The sequence below is a fragment of the Xenopus laevis genome, chromosome 3S (genome assembly GCF_017654675.1).
Source record: "Xenopus laevis strain J_2021 chromosome 3S, Xenopus_laevis_v10.1, whole genome shotgun sequence".
In the NCBI taxonomy this organism is placed as follows: Eukaryota; Metazoa; Chordata; class Amphibia; order Anura; family Pipidae; genus Xenopus; species Xenopus laevis.
Window position 1 is genome coordinate 108,891,706 of NC_054376.1, and position 20,729 is coordinate 108,912,434.

At 38.0% G+C, this 20,729-nt stretch overlaps 1 protein-coding gene across 3 annotated transcripts in view; it reads right to left on the reverse strand.

The window, feature by feature from the left end:
- arhgap26.S (Rho GTPase activating protein 26 S homeolog) overlaps nucleotides 1–20,729 on the reverse strand; it is a 318,698-nt gene that overhangs the window by 132,865 nt on the left and 165,104 nt on the right. For all 3 annotated transcript variants that reach the window (XM_018256176.2, XM_018256175.2, XM_041588729.1), the window contains exons 15-17: nucleotides 14,307–14,394; nucleotides 12,951–13,009; nucleotides 8,538–8,643 (exon numbers count right to left, since the gene is read on the reverse strand). In XM_018256176.2, coding sequence (XP_018111665.1) covers nucleotides 8,538–8,643; nucleotides 12,951–13,009; nucleotides 14,307–14,394 — 253 coding nt within the window. The remainder of the gene's footprint in view (nucleotides 1–8,537; nucleotides 8,644–12,950; nucleotides 13,010–14,306; nucleotides 14,395–20,729) is intronic.

Below are 20,729 nucleotides of genomic sequence, written 5' to 3' on the forward strand. Positions count from 1 at the left end.
AATGCCTGGATTATATAGTACCTAACCATTAGTATAGCATACACCAACATTTTTCTCAGCAGTCCAAGCTGATTTGGACATAATCTGTTATAATCTGAATTTACATCTGACATCAATGGTAGGCAAAGATGCCAGTATTCACTATACCAGGGGTACCCAACCTTTTTTACCCATGAGCAATAGAGTTGGGGTGCAAAATAAGTGCTGTGATTGGCTATTTGGTAGCTCTTGTGTGAATTGACAGCCTAGAGAAGGTTCTGTTTGTTTGTACACCTGGTTTTTATGCAACGAAAAATTGCCTCAAAGCCAGTAATTTAAAAATGAGCAACTACTTTGAGGCCACTGGCAAACCAAGGGGTTTGTGAGCAACATGTTGCTAACGAGTTACTGGTTGGTTGGGGGATCACTGCACTATACTTATCCAACAAACTGATCTGGGTCCATAGAGGTCGGATTAAACTCACTGGAGTACATATGACCTTAGAATTACCATTAATGGTAATAATACACTGGCGCTAAATTGCAGCCGAAAAATACCACTATACTGAAAGTGAATTTGAGTCACCACTGGTAAAAGAGTTTAGTTGCCTAATCGCATAAAAAAAAAACATCGTTTACACACCAAGAGCTTGCAGTGTAGTAGCTGCTCATGCAGCAAAAGAAGCCCACAGGCTGTGCATGTGTTATAACCAAAATGTCTTCTACTCAGCTGGCTCACGTAGTGATCTTCAACTGGCTCCTGAAAAATTTACTATTTTCATATCTTCTGTGAGTCAGAATCTAATTTGTTGGATAACATCAACATCTTTCACTTATAGCCCATGGAGGAAATTGTCTGCAACTTTTTAGCAGCTATAAAGCTAGGAACTCATGGGCAAAAATGGTCCTTAAATCAAGTCAACATCTGTTTTTTCCCCAAATGAACCCAAATTTCCAGCTGCAATCTATTCAGAATTGTTAAAAATGTTGGTAAATTCAATCTCCTGAAAATTTGTGGGCCCACTAAACAATCTGATCAGCAACTTTACAGGCAAACAATATGCCAAACAATGTCCTAAAACAGAGACTTGCATAGACCTAATGCAAAGGAACAATCAAGCAAGTACATCATAGCTGGACCTACAGGTAATTGTACGAGTGCCCTACTAGAGCCTAGCAAACAGACACAACCCTCAACTAGCGGGTATCCAACTAGACCTACTCGGGGGCCGCAATCTATTACATTGCATAGTAACATTTTAATTTTTATTTTTTTACATTATTTTTGCTTCCTTATATAAATGTTAGTTTGAACTGGCCATAAATGTAAATCACTGCATAATACTATAAAAAAACACAACATGCCTCATTCATTGCACAGTATGAAGGCAAGCTTTGCCTAAACTGATTCTAGAGTGTATGCGGAGTCTGCACGCCATGCAAGTGTGGCCCAATGATTACAATTATTTATTGGATTAACAACAGGCAGGCAGTACGAACGGCAGATTGGAAATTATTGCTGGGCAGCAGAGTTGGAATTGATTCCTCACAATAATATATACACACAATAATATATACAGGGGGCAACGTTTAAGCCACCTACACAACTGCAGTAGCAAGCGTTACCATGGCAAAGGCTGTTCCATCACAAATAAAGGATTATGGAGGTTAAAAGTTTGTTGTACATCCGCAGGAAAAATTACAAAATAAAAGCACTTTTCCAATTCATTTTTACTTAGATGATAATGTGAATTCTAGTGATTTTGCAGGAGATATATATGTGTATATAATACACAAAGGCCATGAATAACGGTGAGTTCTGATGTCATCAGTTATAAACGGTGAGTTGTGATGTCATTTCTGTCACATGACTCCCTGAAACTTGTGTATTATAATAAATAACGTAACCCAGTTGCAAAATATGAGGGTATTAGAAGTTACGGTGGAGTTCCATGACCTGGATAAAAAAACTCGTCCTTCGGCCTCGTGTTTTTATATGGTCATGAAACTCCTCGGTAACTTATAATATCCTTATATTTTACAAGAGGGGGTACTTTATTCACTATATATATCTTTGGAGGAGAAGCTTTCTCCGAGAAGGTAGAAGACTTGAATAAACATTAAAGTTTAATTATATATTCAGATACGTCTCTCCAATGAATACATTGCCTTGTTGGTCTGGTCCAAGGATATTGTTTTATGGACATATCAATCGGTAAGACGGCACACTCTTGGAGTCCACTTCAAAGGAATCGATCGTTCTCAAATTATAAGTAAAACTCTTTATTCAAACATCTTGATACACATTGGATTTATAAATTGTGTACGAGACAACCCAATGGTTTGAACTCTGTATTTGACATTAGCTGTTTTTTCTAATCTGTGGATGTTTGTTTTTGATAGGAATCGCAACAAGTTAAAAACGAGAGGTAATGAATTGAAGTTTTTTGTATCTATTTTATATCCACTTTGGTACTGAATTGAATGTGTAACTTAACTGGATGAAATGTATTTACAACAGTATCGATTTGAGCAATTTAGCTATTAAATGAAATTACAGAAAGGCCTTTTTAGTGATTATAATATGGATTTACTTATATATAATATTTGGTTTAGAACGTGAGAAATGATTTAATCTGCACGTCCTTGATTAACTGATTGTTTTTAATGGTTTACATGGGGTTGTTTTTTAATTTAATGTGACTAATGGGTTAACATGTTAATTGTAGGGGTGGACCATGAGGGGTTTAAATAACATGTGTACCAAATGGGAGGTGAGGTCTCTGAGGAAGTGCAGTGACACGAAACGAGTTTTACTTACAATTTGAGAACGAGCGATTCCTTCGAACTGGTCTCCAAGCGTGCACCATCTTAACGATTGGTGTGTGCAGCGAAAACGTTCTCCTTAGTGATGAACTCAGGGTCACAGCAAAGTCCGGGTAAGATTTTCTACGAGATACATATATATCCTTTGTGTTTTGGAAATTTGAACTGCTCCAGTATATAAGCGATAGATCTTGGGCTGGATGCACCCGGGCCATACAGTTAGAACAGTAAGTAAGCATAAAATTGCACATTAATTCAACAAGTATTGGAATAAGTTACTATGGACTCGAGATTGAGAACAGGAACCCCCGGAGGGGTGCTCAACATCAACAATGTCAACAGCAATAAAGTTTAAACAAGGCATTTACTAGAAATGGTAGACATCTTGAATGGATCTACAACATTATTTCCTAACAATGAGGGAAAGTATGTCAAATACAGGAATTCGGTGTGTACACACACACAAACACACACGTACACACATGCACACACGCACACAAAACTGTCACTGCTTGATCAAGCCCACCCATTACTGGGTGTTGACATATAGGTTGTAGGCAATGTCAGACTGTTAGATCAGAATATCATAAAAGCTCCTGTGGCCCTACTGCTGGCCCAACATTGAACTCAAATGGCTTTTCATGACCATTCTACATTCAGAACAAAGAGAAGAAATCGAGGGAAAGACAGATGATAACATGTTAATAGAAAACTAGGAAAAATAAATAGGGTGAGTGAAGAGGGAGGTAAATAGAGTCTTGAGAGTGGGCCCTTGGTCTAAGGTCATATTTTCTATAAACAAATTGCTTAGGGCCCCTTCCCATAATCCAATGCATGCGGATGGGGAAGATGCATGATTTTTCCTAGATGAAGTCTGATGGGTCTGCGTTTTTTTTTTCCAGCCTGAGCACAAGGCAAATGCATCCCACATTCCACGTACCCAATTACGTAAATAGGCCTGATGGAACAGTTGGGATCCACATTTGCACAGTTAATGGGCACTTTTATCATTATCTTCTATATCCTCTGCAATTACCTATCATTTGGTGTACAGGAAAAATTATTTTAGCTGTGCAATGGATTAATGCATTCTACAAAACTTTCTGCCAGCCTCACTAAAATTATGAAAACTAAATAATTAAGTCTAGCGTCTATGTGCAAATATTATAGAGGAATTGCATACAATATATTATATAATATATATAAAATTTTCATGCAAACAGTTCAATAAAGCTTCTCCCAGAGGGGGAAAAAACGAAGCCCATTTTAAAAATAGGTCAGAATCCTTATTTCTGTACAGTACATCTAGTAAATAGGATTGTATCATGTACTGTATCATTGCATTGCATTGATCTAGCAGCATGAAACAACTATTACATTTCTTTTAACATGCAATACATGTGTGCATGCTCTGCCATCTTAGAGATACCTATAATATTAGACAGTACGATTTATTCCCTATTTCTTATTAAAGTTAAAGATACTACTTGAGTAATGATATAAAGGTTTGTTGAAACTGCTGATTCAGTCTCTTGAAACAATGTAGATGAAGTTAACTTCCGTCTTCGCAGGTTTGTTAAAAGCAGACTTCTTCAAACAAAGCTTTAAAACACTTAAATATTGAAACTTTATGAATAGATTAGATGGGATATACACCATTTGATAAATGTAAAAAATATTTAAAGGGGACCATTCACCTGAAAAAATGATTCCAAATCCTATTTTATCTCATAAATCAAGCAAAATGAACTTTAATTACTCTATATAAATTATTTGAATCTGGTTTCCTTTGGTCTGGGAATTCATAATTATAGCAAGCATGCAGGAGCCATTTTGTGGACACTGTTATTAAGACAAGTCTTGTATCATCTCAGAATCTTATTTGTGCATCAGAATGGGGGACCTGATGTCCATCCCCATGCCCTGGCTACACAATTAAATGGTGAAGAGAACTGGGGAAATGTGGGGAGAGCAGTGACATCTAGGAAGTACTGAATGGAAAGTGAAAGTAATTGTCTGCCCCGCCACTATGACTAAGGCATAGAGGAGGGGCAGGCAATAGTTGATTGACAGCTGAGATTTTTAATTGCATTCACAACAACTATGAATGCTTTCATAAAAAATAGAATTTGGATTGCATGTTTAATTTGAAAAGGACTTTTGTTATACAGCTTTTTATGTCTGGGTGGCAGGTCCACTTTAACGCTTTGAATTGCTATAAATATGGATGAGAACATATTACATATTACATAAGGATAAAACTGTTCTACAAGAACCTGAAGATCTGGAGAATTAATCAAATGAACTTTCCAAAGAATACAAATGTGTTAAGTAGAAACGTTGACAAATCTAAAGAGTTGCTTAAAAGAGCTAAAGTGAGGCTGCTAGTCGCCCATCTAGAAAAGACATTATAATATACCAGTAAAGTTAGATCTCACCTATATATCTGAAGGCCAGGGCACAAAAGTCTATTCACTCACCCAGAGGTCACCACTAAGATTATAGCGCTATATGGGCAACCAATATTAGATGACTAAAAAGAACAAAATTACACACTAAAAGATAAGCTTGTACAGAAAATTTAAACATTACATGAAAGTTACTTGAAACAATCATCAAGGAAATCTCAAGGCATCTCTTCAAATTAGAAAGAAGGAGGTTTTATCCTCAAGGCAATGTCAGGCGTATCAACTTGTCACCCTCTGGAGATTGCCTCTTGTACTTGTTGGATGTGATTTTCGTGAACCATAATAAAGCCTTGCAAATTGAAAATAAAACAGTATTCCTACAGCCAGTCTAAAATATTTCTATTAAAGGAAAACTATACCCCCCAAACAATGTAGGTCTCTATAAAAAGATATTGCATAAAACAGCTCATATGTAAAATCCTGCTTCATGTAAATAAACCATTTTCATAATAATATACTTTTCTAGTAGTATGTGCCATTGGGTAATCATAAATATAAAATTGAACACTGCATATGGTTGGGAAGGAGAACATTTTTTTACTTCCTTGTCATGCAATATCCCTCCCCACCCCTCATTTGCATATGCAAATTAGGATTATGATCCGGGCAAATCCGAATCCTGCTAAAAAAGAAAAGGCACAATCCCGAAATGAATCCTGTATTTGGTGCATCCCTACCAAAAATGTCAAGAAATGAGCAATCCCTCTTCATAATTCCATACACATTTCCTAACAGAAATATATTGGCAATTAGCACTGCAGTTTTTTAAAAAGGTTTCCATTAAAAATTTGAGTGGAACCCTTCACCATCTGATGATTCAAATTCCTATGGGATATTTAGAAGTGTATTTATCAAGTGTATTTATCTACCTTTCACTCACTGATAAATACGACTCTATGGGGGTTATTTAATAAACTCAGAATGCAAAAATCATGAAAAATTCGTATTTTTTTTTTTAAATAAAATTGCACTTTTTTTAAAAAAAAAATCACGAATTTTTACGGGAATTTATTTAACCCCGAGGATGGAAAAGTCAGACTCTGAAAATCCGGCATCTCAGACCTTTCGAGGTTGCATGTAAGTCAATGGGAGAAGTCCCAATGATTTTTTGATGTGCGCTGGGTTTTTGGCAGTACCCCGAAGTTTTTGGGCAAAATTCTGAGTTTTCAGGTGAAAAATCAGAATAAAATCACAAAAATTAAAAAAAAATGTGAAAATCTGATTTTTCACGATTTTTTTTTTGTTTGTTTTCCCCGCAAACAAAATTTTTGTGAAAGTGTATTAATAAATAAGCCTTTTTTTGCAGCGTTTTTTTCAGAAAATATTGAGATAAATTCGGACTTTGATGACGGGTTTTTTCATAAAATATTGAGATAAATTCGGACCCCCTATGAATGAATATAAAGAGTGTGAAATTTGCCGCAAAAAAAGATCCGATGGGTGAAAAAAAATTGTTGCCCATAGACTTAAATGTATTTGGCTAATTTTCAGCAAAATGGGTCAGATTTGCCTATTTTTTGATGCAATACGCGTAACATAAGAGCTGGATTTAGACTGCTTACTAAACTATTCTCTAGGTGTGTACATTACTACTGCATAAAAAACAAAGGTAAAAGTAGTTAGTTGCATAATACATAATGTCATTGTATACAAATATAAAGAATGTTTTCTCTTTTTCCTAAATTGTTAATGCAGCCGACTCATAAGCACAAACTAAACGGCACCATAATACACCAGTGACTTGGAGAAACTGCATATTGAGATGCTTGGAATGAGTTTACTTAATGGCTGGGAGACTTGGACAGCACTAAAGTTTTGCTCTCTTGGCCGCAAACTATAAAAACAGACTTGCAAGGCTTACAAAACAGAGGAGATATACTGAGCTGAACTGCAGAGCCAGAAATTCAGTCAAATGAATATTCATACATACTTTGGGAAAAGTTCAGGCATATGCAGTACTGAAGAACCAAGATCACACGTTTGCAGAGTCTTAAATGCTAATTAAAAAAAAAAAAATAGCTGACCACAATCTAAATACAAAAGGCACATCTAGGGGCATATTTATTAAAAAAAAAAATGTTGGGATAATACACCAAACATTGGCAGGCTTCACTGTGCAAAAAAAACACATACAGTTTTTACGCATTTTTTCTTAGAATAAAATAACATCGGCACACATGGGGTAAAGTTACACACACCTAGCAATATTTTACACAGCTTTTTACACCATTTTCTTTTTGGCGCGTTTCATTTTACATAGAATAATAAATATGCCCCTTGGTGTGTTTGAACCGATCCTAACCAATGGCATCACCAAGCTCCACTTATAAGGATAAGTTATAGGATATTCATTATGTTTTATATAGCCATACCGTAAGGAAAAGGTGGGAAAAAGGCAATAATTATAATACATTGGAGCTTTTGACAAATTGCATGACTCAGCAGAGGTCTTCTCTATGACGTACATCAACCTGGCGGCACAATGCACTTCTATGATTACATACACTTCGATATTCCACCAAGCAATATGGCAGTCACTAGTCAAATATACAACTTGAGATTTGCTGTGTTCGTATTAAGGTGTATCCACATTTTTCACTATTTAAAAGAAAATATCTATTTTTGCTTTAGACCTGCTGTTCCCATGTCCTACAGGGAACACTGACACAACAAATACATCCCACAATGCTCCACAAACTGCAGTTTCAGAACCACTTTGTGATCAGTCATTTCATCGTGGGTCCCATACCTCATAGGCTTATTATACATTTTCTATATATAAGGAATGCACCAAATCCACTATTTTGGATTCGGCTGAACCCCCGAATCCTTCGCAAAAGATTCCGCCAAATACCAAACTGAACCTTAATTTGCATATGCAAATTAGGGTGGGAAGGGGAAAACATTTCTTACTTCCTTGTTTTGTGCCAAAAAGTAACGTGATCTCCCTCCCTGCCCCTAATTTGCATAAATTAGGATTCCGTTTGGCCGGGCAGAAGGATTTGGCTGAATCCTGCTGAAAGAGGCCGAATCCCGAACTGAATCCTGAATACGGTATATCCCTACTATATATACTTAATAAATTAGTCTGACAGTTTTAAGCATACTGTATCTAAAAACAATAAGCAAGCATTCACCTCTTACCACAATCAGAATTTAGGCTCGGCTTCCATGGTTATCTAAAAAAAAAACATTCATCGCAAATTTCACCCTAACGGACATACTGGGCAGTGCCGTCGTTCGCTATACGGTTTCCAAACTCACTTTGCCAAATGCGTCATTAGCAAGTCGAGCATCTGTCGGTTTTTCTCTGGTAGGCGGTGGATCAGACAGTGGATCTCCTTTATTCTTGAATCTTGGTTCTCTAGTTCTTTAACAAAATCAAACACATTTCATGAAACAGGCACACCTCAGGCGAGCGGCAAATAATGCAAGTTATAAGTCATCTGCTAATTTAGAAACAGCTGGGTTTCTAGTGGGCACAAAACAACATGCTGATAAAAATTCATCTACCTCCGGTTATACTGCATTAATATTGATTTGGCCTGCAAGGCCTCTGGATGGAGATCTGTCAGCATATTTTATCCATTAAACATAAATAAATACCGTGCTCTGGACTGTATTTGAGAAGTTAAAATAACAAAGAAATATGTTGCTTCACGGTTTTACCATTTTCCACCACTGGCCATACACCAGGGCTCATATATAAACACTGGGCAAATTTGCAACCGGCCAGTAACCCATAGCAACCAATCAGTGATGAGCTTTTTTTCAGCCAGCTGCAGGTTGAGCACTGAAAACAATTTGATATGGTATTGTATAACCACAGCTAGAGTACAGAATGTGCTTTGGCTCTTTAGAAATAAACAGTAACAAAAGATGCATCTTCACAATTCCGTCAAGTGCATCTGCCTTATGTAAATGAATTTATGTCAAACGATGGGCCCATGCGTCTCAGATGTGGCAATAGACCGTGTTAAACGAATGGATTTCTTTTAAGCAGCTGTAGAAAATTATCCGATTACTCAATTCAGTTTAAAAACATATCACAACATTTTCTTCTGTGATTAACATGTGGTTCAACAATAGCTTCTTCAATAAGGAATGCAAAAAAACGTTTTTGCAATAATAAATCTGCCCAAACTTTGTAAATTGATTGGAAGCAATTTTTTTGCACAGCATTTTACAACAGGGAATGGATGAAACAGTTCATATATATATGCTATGTAACATTGTATAAAATAGAGGAGCTATTAAATTGGTCACTTAAAAAATGTAAATATTTCCTTAGATACAGTTAATTCCAGAAATCTTTGGACAGAGACAACTTTTTTCTGATTTTGGTTCTATACATGACCACAATGAATTTTAAATGAAACAATTCAGATGCGGTTGAACTGCAGACTTTCAGCTTTAATTCAGTGGGTTGAACAAAAGATTGCATAAGAATGTGAGGAACTAAAGCCTTTTTTTTTAACACAATCACTTCATTTCAGGGGCTCAAAAGTAATTGGACAATTGACTCAAAGGCTGTTTCATGGGCAGGTGTGGGCAATTCCTTCATTAAGCCATTATCAATTAATCAGATAAAGGCCCTGGAGTTGATTTGAGGGGGAGGGGGGTGCTTGTATGTGAAAGATTTTGCTGTGAACAGACAACATGTGGTCAAAGGAGCTCTCCATGTAGGTGAGAAATTGCTACAATATCCGAGAAATTGCTACAATATTAGGAGTGGCAAAATCTACAGTTTGGTACCTCCTGAGTAAGAAAGAAATCACTGGTGAACTCAGCAACACAAAAAGACCTGGACATCCATGGAAGACAACAGTGGTGGATGATCGCAGAATCATTTCCATGATGAAGAGAAATCCCTTCACAACAGCCAAACAAGTGAACAACACTCTCCAGGAGGCAGGTGTATCGATAACCAAGTCTACCATAAAGAGAAGACTGCATGAAAGTAAATACAGAGGGTGCACTGCAAGGTGCAAGCCACTCATAAGAATCAAGAATAGAAAAGCTAGATCGGACTTTGCTAAAAAAAAAAAAAAAAAACATCTAAAAAAGCCAGCACAGTTCTGGAAAAACATTCTTTGGACAGATGAAACCAAGATCAACCTCTACCAGAATGATGGCAAGAAAAAAGTATGGAGAAGACATGGAACAGCTCATGATCCAAAACATACCACATCATCTATAAAACATTTGGGAGGCAGTGTGATGGCTTGGGCGTGCATGGCTGCCAGTGGCACTGGGACACTAGTGTTTATCCATCATGTGACACAGGACAGAAGCACAAGAATGAATTCTGACGTGTTCAGAGACACTGTCTGCTCAAATCCAGCTAAATGCAGTCACATTGATTGGGGGCATTTCATAATGACCCAAAACATACAGCCAACGCAACCCAGGAGTTTATTAAAGCAAAGAAGTGGAATATTCTTGAATGGCCAAGTCAGTCACCTGATCTGAACCAAATTGAGCTGCATTTCACTTGATGAAGACTAAACTTCGGACAGAAAGGCCCACAAACAAACACAACTGAAAGCCGCTGCAGTAAAGGCCTGGCAGAGCATTAAAAAGGAGGAAACCCAGAATCTGGTGATGTCCATGAGTTCAAGACTTCAGGCTGTCACAGGACCGGATTTGCGGCAAGGCCACATAGGCCCGGGCCTAGGGCGGCAAAAAATAGGGGCTGCATGCCGCCCAGCCGCATGCTGCCCAGCCGCATTATGGGGACGTTCGCGTCCCCGTTCAACTACACCAGCTGTGCCTGCGTTTTTTCGCCGGTGCGCTGGGAAGGCGGGCGCTAGGACCGCGCGGCCGCCTGGTCGGCGCTGGCCTGTCATTGCCAGCAAAGGGGTTTCAACCAAGTATTAGAAATGAACATTCTATTTTCAGTTTTTTAATTTGTCCTATTTCTTTTGAGCCCCTGAAATGAAGTGATTGTGTAAAAAAGGCTTTAGTTCCTCACATTTATATGATGCAATCCTTTTGTTCAACCCACTGAATTAAAAGTGAAAGTCTGCAGTTCAACTGCATCTGAATTGTTTCATTAAAAATTCATTGTGGTAATGTACAGAACCAAAATTAGAAAAAAAGTTGTCTCTGTCCAAAGATTTATGTACCTAACTGTAGATTTGACTAAACAATAGTAAAATGAGATTACTTGGACTAATTACAAAGAATTATAATCAGGGCTTTTAATGAAATTTTGTACATGGAATAATATTTATTACTAGAGATTACATATGGCTTCCTAGCTGTCATAGATAAAAGGTCATTGTCTCTAGCAAGCCTTGTTTTGTATAAAGGGCAGGCATTTTTAGTAGCTAAAGGCACACAATGTGTGATCATCCTTAATATATTGGTACCGGTATAGAAAATGTTATCCAGAATGCTCAGGACCTGGGGCTTTCCAGATAGTCCTTCCATAATGTGGATCTTCATACCTTAAATCTACTACTAGACAATCATGTAAAAATTAAATAAACACAATAGGCTGGTTTTGCTTCCAATTAGGATTAAGTATATTTAGCTTGGATCAAGTACAATGTACTGTTTTATTATTACAAAGGAAAAGGAAATCATTTTTAAATATTTGGATACAATCGACTCAAAGGGAGACGGCCTTTCCGTAATTCAGAGCTTTTTGAATAACAGATCCCATACCTAACCGTAAATCTTTTGTTGAACAAGGCCCAATCATGCTAAAACATAGTCCTAAGATCTTGCATTGCATTTAGGAAATGAGGAACCTCTGCACTGTAGAATGTTATAGACATTCCTTTCAGGTTAGCAATTTTTAAAGCATTTAGACTGGGGTTGGCACCTTTTCTGGGGCTGGAAAATGGGCCGGACGGATGATATTGGAGGCGGGGTGGTGGTAGGGCCGGTGATGTTGGAGGCAGGACTGGTGACATCGGGGTGCGACTGGTGACTTGGCGATCAGCAATTTGTGTCCTGTCCAGATTTCCTAATTTTTCTTAATTTTCATCAGGACAGCCCTTCTAAATACCGGGCTGTCCGGGTGAAATATGGACAGGTAACAACCCTAATTTAGACACCAACATAAAAGGCCTCTGTTTCATTCAAGCTTATCCCTGCTATAAATTTAGTCTAAAAGGACCTGAACGAAAAGATTCTTCACAAAGCTGGATTTGTTTTTTTAACTGACATTTTACCTGAGCCTCTAGAGCAGTGATCCCCAACCAGTAGCTCGTGAGCAACATGTTGCTCTCCAACCCCTTGGATGTTGCTCTCTGGGTCCTCAGAGCAGATGCTTATTTTTGAATTCCAGGCTTGGAAGCAAGTTTTAATTGCATAAAAACTAAGTATAGTACCAAGTAGAGCCTCTTGTAGGCTGCCAGTCCACATAGGGGCAACCAAATAGCCAATCACAGCCCTTATTTTGGCACCCAAGGGACTATTTATGCTTGTGTTGCTCTCCAACTCTTTTTACATTTGAATGTGGCTCCCGGGTAAAAAAAGGTTGGGACCCCTGCTCTAGAGTGACCCACAAGCCCAGACTCGCAGCACAAATGAATGTACATGTCCCAGTGGATGTAACAGTTACATGGACAGAAGTGAGATCAGAGAAGAAAAGCAGAGCCGATGGCTGGGTGCCCAACAGTGAACAGTTCAGCCCACAAAAGATATTACACAAGGGAAACTTACTTGCTGCTTTGATAAAGCTTCTTTGAAACTGGTATGTCATGAGGGGTCCTGGAAGCATCCTGCAATAGGAAATTGTACAAATTTTATTATATTAACTAGACGTGCAGGAAAGTGTAAGCTTGAACACAAATGAAAATGCTTAAAAAACACATCACGTACATCAACGCCATTTTAGCAAAAAAGTTTAAAAAAAATTAATTAGAATGGGTTAAAATGTGGCTCAATATCTATTTTTTTTGGTAGCCTTTTACTTTTATTTTTCTTTTACATTTTGTTTGTATATGTTGAAATATTTCAAAACGTGATATTGTTCTTGATACAATTTCTGTATAACACTGTTATATTTCATGTGAAAAATTCAAAATAAAGAGAATTAAAAAAAAAAAAGTGGCTCAATATGGAACATTTACATTAACTTGAGTTTCCCTAGAGTGAATTGTTTTTTAAACTACTTTTATTAAAGCTGAACAATCATCTGTGTACTACACAATGTGCTGTGTAGGCTGCTGTTTGTGTGCACATCCTACTGAAGTGGTTTTCAGGCTTTTTGGGTCAAATGCTGCTTGTGGAGCAACCACCTCCCCTGGTTTTAGATCTCAGTAATACCCCTGTCCCCAATTGTCATTATAAGGTCTTAATATCTCCAACTATACTGTAAACTGTCATATAACATTGTGCAGTGGCCCCTCCACACAGTGCAGTTTTTTTCTTCTTTCCGAAAGGGAAATATAATTTGTGAGCCTTTTGGTTCAGGTGGATATTGTTTTTTTAGAATTTGAGGAGTAAAAGAAATGTGGAACTGATTCCATAAAAGGTAAGGTATCATTTACGTAAGTTGCAGGCAAAACTTAGTCCCCGTGTAAAATGAAGCAATAGAATTCTTAATTAGTGATGGGCGAATTAATTTTTTTTTTTTCGAAAAAACGGACGCCGGCGTTAAAAAACGGGCGCCGGAGTCGAAAAAACGAGACGCCGGCACCGTTTCGCAGATTTTGCGAATTTTTTGGCGAAGCGAAATGGCGCAAATTCGCCAATTCACTATTCTTAATGAATCAGATGAAAATTGAGCGTAGGACTGGCCAGATATGGGATGACTTTTACGTATTTGGCCAGCTTAAATATATTTATATATTATATGGACAAACAATCCCTGTGGTGTTTAAAGGGTAAGGCATTTTTCAGTAGCAGTATGCACAAAATGTCTCTGTCTTAAATATATTGATAATGGGTTGAGTGCAGAGGAACTCTTGTATTTATCATATAAATCGCACCATAATGGAATGGCTCTTTTAACCTGACCCGCCATGTAATATTTCATGAATTCCAACGGTAACAGCAACTTAAACAGGATTTTACCTTAAGTATGACTTAAGTGAGCTGGTGATTGTCTTTATCTCCCATTCTGTTGGAATGTCCGTTTCTGTTTCAGGAGAGATTTTAGGATCTGGAATGGAAAAACAGAAGTTTTGAAAATAATTATTAGATTCAAAATAAATGTTGCAGTTAATAATCTTTTTACAAAGGGTTGGGAGGATGCTGCAGATCAGGAATGTAAATGAAAGCACTAATTTATCTAACCCAGGGATCCCCAACCTTTTGAACCCTGAGCAACATTCAAAAGTAAAAGGAGTTGGGGAGCAACACAAGCATGAAAAATGTTCTTGGGGTGCCACATAAATGCTGTAATTGCCCATTTGCTAGTCCTTATGTGGATTATCAACCTACATTGAGGCTCTGTTTGGCAGTACATCTGGTTTTTATACAACCAAAACTTGTCTTCAAGCCTGGAATTCAAAAATAAGCACCTGCTTTGAGGCCACTGGGAGCAACATCCAAGTGGTTGGAGAGCAACATGTTACTCATGAGCTACTGGTTTGGGGATAACTGATAACCTATAATGATATATTTGTATTTCTTGAGCCACAAAACAATGATGATGGCTGCAAGTGGACAGGTTAGCCGGGCAGAGAAGCTGCAGTACTGCCTCCCCTTTAGAAAGGGATTCTGATTCCCAATGATGACAGATATTTGGTGAACAAACTGTCTTCGTGCATAATGGCAAAGCAAACAACTTTTCCCTAAATTAATACATTAAAGACGAGTTGATCCACTTATGTTGCTCAGCGTAATGTTTGTAAATTGATTTTGTTTGCAAGAGAGTCAACATGTGTACAGTTCTCCTTCTGGCACAGGAAACCTCAAATCTGTTCTTAAACAAGCCTCATGAGTGCAGGGATTTGGGGCCTGTACAAGCCTTGCACAGAGACATACGGTTATGGCTTACATCAGTGTCAGAGAGGCTTTCGACATCTGAGCAGAACATTGGAGGCAAATGATAAATTATATTCTAAAATCGTGAATTTCAGAGAATAAAACTAACAAACAGTGCACAAGATTTATCACCAGTAGAGATGAGAGACATTCTGGCACCTTTGATCTGGATCATATGATGGATATCAGATATCTGATCCACATTTCCAATTAATACATGAGCCTTAGGCAGTAAGTACAGAGTACTAGCAGTGACCAGATGATGTAAAACCCATTTCATCTATCTATGAAGCTGTTCATCACACCAAGGGGTCCAAAATGCCCAGCTGTTTGGCTCCATCTAGCCACGCTAACTGAAAAGCCTCACTTCTCCTTTATAACTGAATTTTTATATATATATTTTTTAAACACAACGAAAGTTGAAACCATGTGCTTATACGATGCAGGAATAGTCACGTATTTGATATGATCAGGCCAGCACTGGATTACAGATTGCTCATGAACTGGTTCTATACTAATATCTCATAAAAGCTTTAAAGGGCAACTAAAGTTTAAAATAGAATAAGGCTAGTAATGCTGTATTTCGTATAGTAAACATAAACTTGCTGCACCAGAAGCCTAATTAAACAAATCATTTATGCTTTCAAAGTTGGCCACAGGGGGTCACAATCTTGTAACTTTATTAAACAACTTTGCAAGACCAAGACTGTGCACATGCTCAGTGTGGTCTGGGCTTCAGTTGGGAGATTAAGATTAGGGATTGTCATAAATTATCAAAACAGCACAAGTCAAAGCATTTCTGCCATAGAAGCCGATACAGCAAGACTGATTTATAAACAGAATATGCAGACTGCACTGGGTCTGCACATACAAATCTCTACACGGTCACCGGCTGCTCTACAGGGAAACAAACAAAGCTGCAGGAGGTCAGGGAAGTGAGGTGGGGGGCTCCTCCCTGCCGTTTGAAAGTATGAATAGTTTTCCTGAAGAGCAGGAACTGTCTGAACTTTCCAATCTGCAGCAGTCAGAGCAATTAAAACGAAGGGGGATTTTCACTGCATACTGTCAGGTTTCTTATAAAAACAGTACATATTTTTTAATTGAAGTATATTGGAGATAGAGGAGCATTTGTTCTTTCTTTATCTTGTCGGACAGGTGCCATACACATGCTAGGAGTGACACTGCTATTACGTGTATGACACTTTTTTTCCAGGCAAATTTTAAATGTTCCCCCAAACCAAAAACAACTACTTTTCACAAAATGACACTATGAGGCTACTTAACTAACCCGATAGGCAAAGCTGCTGCAATGCAGGCACACAGATCAGCCAATCAGCAATGCTGCTTGATCATTCTGCTGGATTTATAATACTAAAAGCCAATGGGCTGCTGCTCTGAGGCAACTTCTGCCAGTGTTAATAAATTACACCCATTGTTTTCAGGTACAGGTAAACTGGTAACCTTTAAATGTATTTATATTATTGAATTCCTAACAGTATGCTCCAAGTATTGAAGTGGTGGTACTGGTATACAGAGTAGACAATTTGAATTTGAAACCCATTATCCGGAAATCCGTTATCCAGTAACCTCCAAATTAAGGAAAGCTGTCTCCCACAGACTCCATTTTATCCAAATAATCCAAATTTTAAAAAATGATTTCCTTTTTCTCGGTCATAATAACACAGTAGCTTGTACTTGATCCAAAGTAAGATGTGATTAATTCATATTGGAAGCAAAACCAGCCTATTGGGTTTATTTAATATTTACATGATTTTCTAGTAGACAAGGTATGAAGATCCAAATTACGGAAAGACCCATTTTCCGGAAAACCCTAGGTCCCGAGCATTCCAGATAACAGGTCCCATGCTGGTGTGGCTCAGTCTACTTCAAGTCAAGAATGTAGTCTAGGTAGGGTCTAGTTGCCTACGTAACTGCAGAGGTACAAATTAACACCTAGTTTAGTAAACAAATATTTCAACAAGATTAGAATCTAGATTAGTAAATCAATGTAGAGTCAGACCTTGGTATTTAAATATTTATTGGCAATATTTACAAAATATGTTCAACTCTTCCAGACCGTACCATACCATAGGAGGAAAGGAATGTTCCATCAGAGCTACTTTTCATACCTTGTTTTATTTCAGTTGAATAACACTGCCAAGAGTTCTTGAATGCACTGGATGATTAAGACAACCCATAACCCCAACGTCATAACTGCCAGACTGAATAAATATACAGAGATGTCTTACAGCTACTCCCTTTCCATAATAAAACCTCAGCTGCGTATTCCATAGGAGAAGGCTCTGCTTTTGCTACCGTTATGTTAGCGTGCAGGGGAACATTTTTTTTTTAAAACAGATTTAGTGAGCCCTCTGTTTATCTTCACCAATGTTGCTCCTCCAGCCAAGAGTCAATTATGTAATATTAACCAGTATGTTTTTAACAATGGCGAGACGAGAAAGCTTTTTATAGCAAGTGAGATCCTGTTTTTTTTCTCTGTGGTTAATCTGATGATTCCCTGACACCTAGGGGCAGATTTATAATGTGGTGTAAAGAACGGTGGAATAATTTGCCACACGTTGCCAGGCATTGCCATGTAAAAAAATCGTTGTTTTTTTACATGTTTTTTCTTTGAGCAACTTTAGCGCGGAACTTGCTTACAAAGGTCTGCTGCAGTGTAAAATAACATCTGAAAATCTGGTGTTCACATGGCGTAATATATCACACACCTGGATACGTTCGTCATTTATTTTACACAGCATAATAAAGAGGCCGCTTAGGGTATGAATCCTGGGGATACACTGTTCGGCACTCAACTAAATCCTCATATGTAATGAAAATTCTTAGGTTAATGCCACATCAGGTCTGCTGCTTACTGCTGACTTCAATGGAGATGGCATCCATTAAAGTGTTTCTGGGAACCTCGTAAGATGTTAGCATTTGGTCTCCACTGGAGCTGTCCAGAAAATTCCATTAATTATTGCTGATGATCCATCAGACATAGGAGTAAATTTACCGAGCAGCAATAATTCGCCAGAGATGGCTTTGCAGCCATTGCAACTCTTCGCCAAGCAAAAATTCGCTCAGATAACACTAATTTACTAAAATGCGAAGTGGCTTCCAGGGCGCTGAACGCTGGCGAATTTTCCCTAACATTACTTCGGCAATGAAAGTTCAATTCTGCCTAGCGCAACTTCATTAGAGGTCTTCGCTCAGGCTAATTTGCATACTGCAGGAAATATAAAGTTGAATGGACGTATATGTTGCAACAAATACATTACATTACACAAGTCCAGGGAACCTTAATAAAGAAAATAGAGTTGTTATAATGCCCTACACATGAGCCCACTGTATAGTTTATGTTCCATATGTTAGAAAATGTATTGGGGAACCCGGTTACCCAAAAAAAAATTTAAGGACTTTTGCAGACTGTCACTCTGAAAAAAGGAAGAGACACCATTGTTTTTTTGGACTTTTTCCACTAAAAAATATGATGTAAGTAACAGAGGATTGAGGAAGATCTATTCACTCCAATGCACTTCGCCTGGTCTGAGCTGGCGAAGGCAAGTCTGGCAAAAGAGGCAACGTTCAGTAAAATCCACATCTTAGTGAATTTGCGGAGTAACGTCCATTCGCCAGAGTGAAAATTCGACGGGCGATAGAGTGCGAATTAACTAGGGATGCACCGAATTCAGGATTCGGTTCGGGATTCGCCCTTTTTCAGCAGGATTCGGACGAATTGAATCCGAATCCTAATTTGCATATGCAAATTAGGGGCGGGGAGGTTAATCATGTGACTTTTTGTCACAAAACAAGGAAGTAAAACATGTTTTCCCCTTCCCAACCCTAATTTGCATATGCAAATTAGGATTCGGACAAATCCAAAAAAGTGGATTAACACTAGCGTCTATCTCCTTAAATAGTGAAGTGACACTTACGCCCGTTAAATCGGAAAAATCCCTGAAACCGGTAATGCTGGCGAATCTTAACCAGCGTTAGTCACTTCATCGTTTAGTAAATCTGCTCCATAGTTTGCAAATGTTTGAATCCAGGCTGTAGCTTTGTCCAAAATTCTGGGTTAAGGATTTTGTTTCTGTGTGATCTTTAATGCCAAAAAGTCATATCCCATTAGTATCCTTTTAAAGTAAGGTGAAAAAGTCATCAAATGGAATGCGGCAAGTCTCCAGATGTTCTTTTCGCCAGTGCTTTCTGAATAAGCCTAAACTGAATTTATATTGAGATTACAGACCTTCAGTTCAACTAAGAGTAGGATTTGTAGCTTGATACATTCAGAGGCTTGACAAATACATTTCTCTTGAAATAGTCCTGAGTTTAATGAACTATGCTGGTTTTAAGATGACAACTGATGGGGCTGTGGGCTAAGAGGCGATAACTTGAATTGATTAAGGTAATACACACTTTAAATAATATTATGTAAAGACAAAGAGGGTCCAACAGGCCTGTGGCAGAAACATACATTAGATTTTATATGCAAGCTTAATATTATAGCCTGTATCTTATTAACTAATGTATGTTTCTGTAATGGACCTGTGGCAGGACATAAAGATGATAACCGAGCACTTTAAAACAAAGAAAGAAAACGAGAAACTTGGAAAAGGGAAACATTATACAGTAGTACAGGATAAGCACGTGTGTGAGTTTTTGGTCATTTGTAAATGTCCCCGTCTATGATTCTCATTCCTTTCCTTGAAAGCTCTGAAGCACTACTAGCCCAATCAAACAAATGATTTATGCTTTCAAAGTTGGCCACAGGGGGCTGTCATCATGTAACTTTGTTAAAGATCTTTGCAAGACTAAGACTGTGCACATGCTCAGTGTGGTTGGCTTCTTAAGGATCATCATAAACAAAGCTGCTTGAGTTCTGCATGGCTGGGAAGTAAGGCGGGTGCTCCCCCTGCTGTTCATAAGTATGATTGTTTCCCTGCTCAGCAGTTAGGGACCGTCTGACAATTCCTATCCACAGCAGTAAATGAAGGGAGAATTTCACTGCATACAGTCAGGTTTCTTATAAAAACGGTACACATTTTTTAATTAAAGTATATTGGAGATAGGTTTCTTTTTCAATAAAGAAAGTAAAAATGGGATTTTATTTTTTTGTCTTTCCTTGTATTTTAAAGCTTCTCATTTGCTATGTGTATCTGCTATATGTGTAGCATGAGGCATGTGAGTACCTTCTGTTTCAAGAAGCCTCTCAGTGCATGCTTTGCAATTGAGAAGGGCTCTTTGGTTTAGCTCTTCTATCCCTAACCATTTTGTTTCTTTTGCTTCACCAACCACTTCAGAAGCCACGTTGAGATCAAATGAGATTGAAACAAACTGTCTGCATGTTTAGAAATATGCTCTCAATTATTAGGCTATATTTGTGCTACTTATCCAGGGGTTCTGGATGCATAGTTCTCCAAGTTTAGATATATGGCTCCGAATTATTAGGCTGTATCTGTTTTACTTATCAAGCGGTACTGGATGCATAGTTGGCCTCAAGGACAT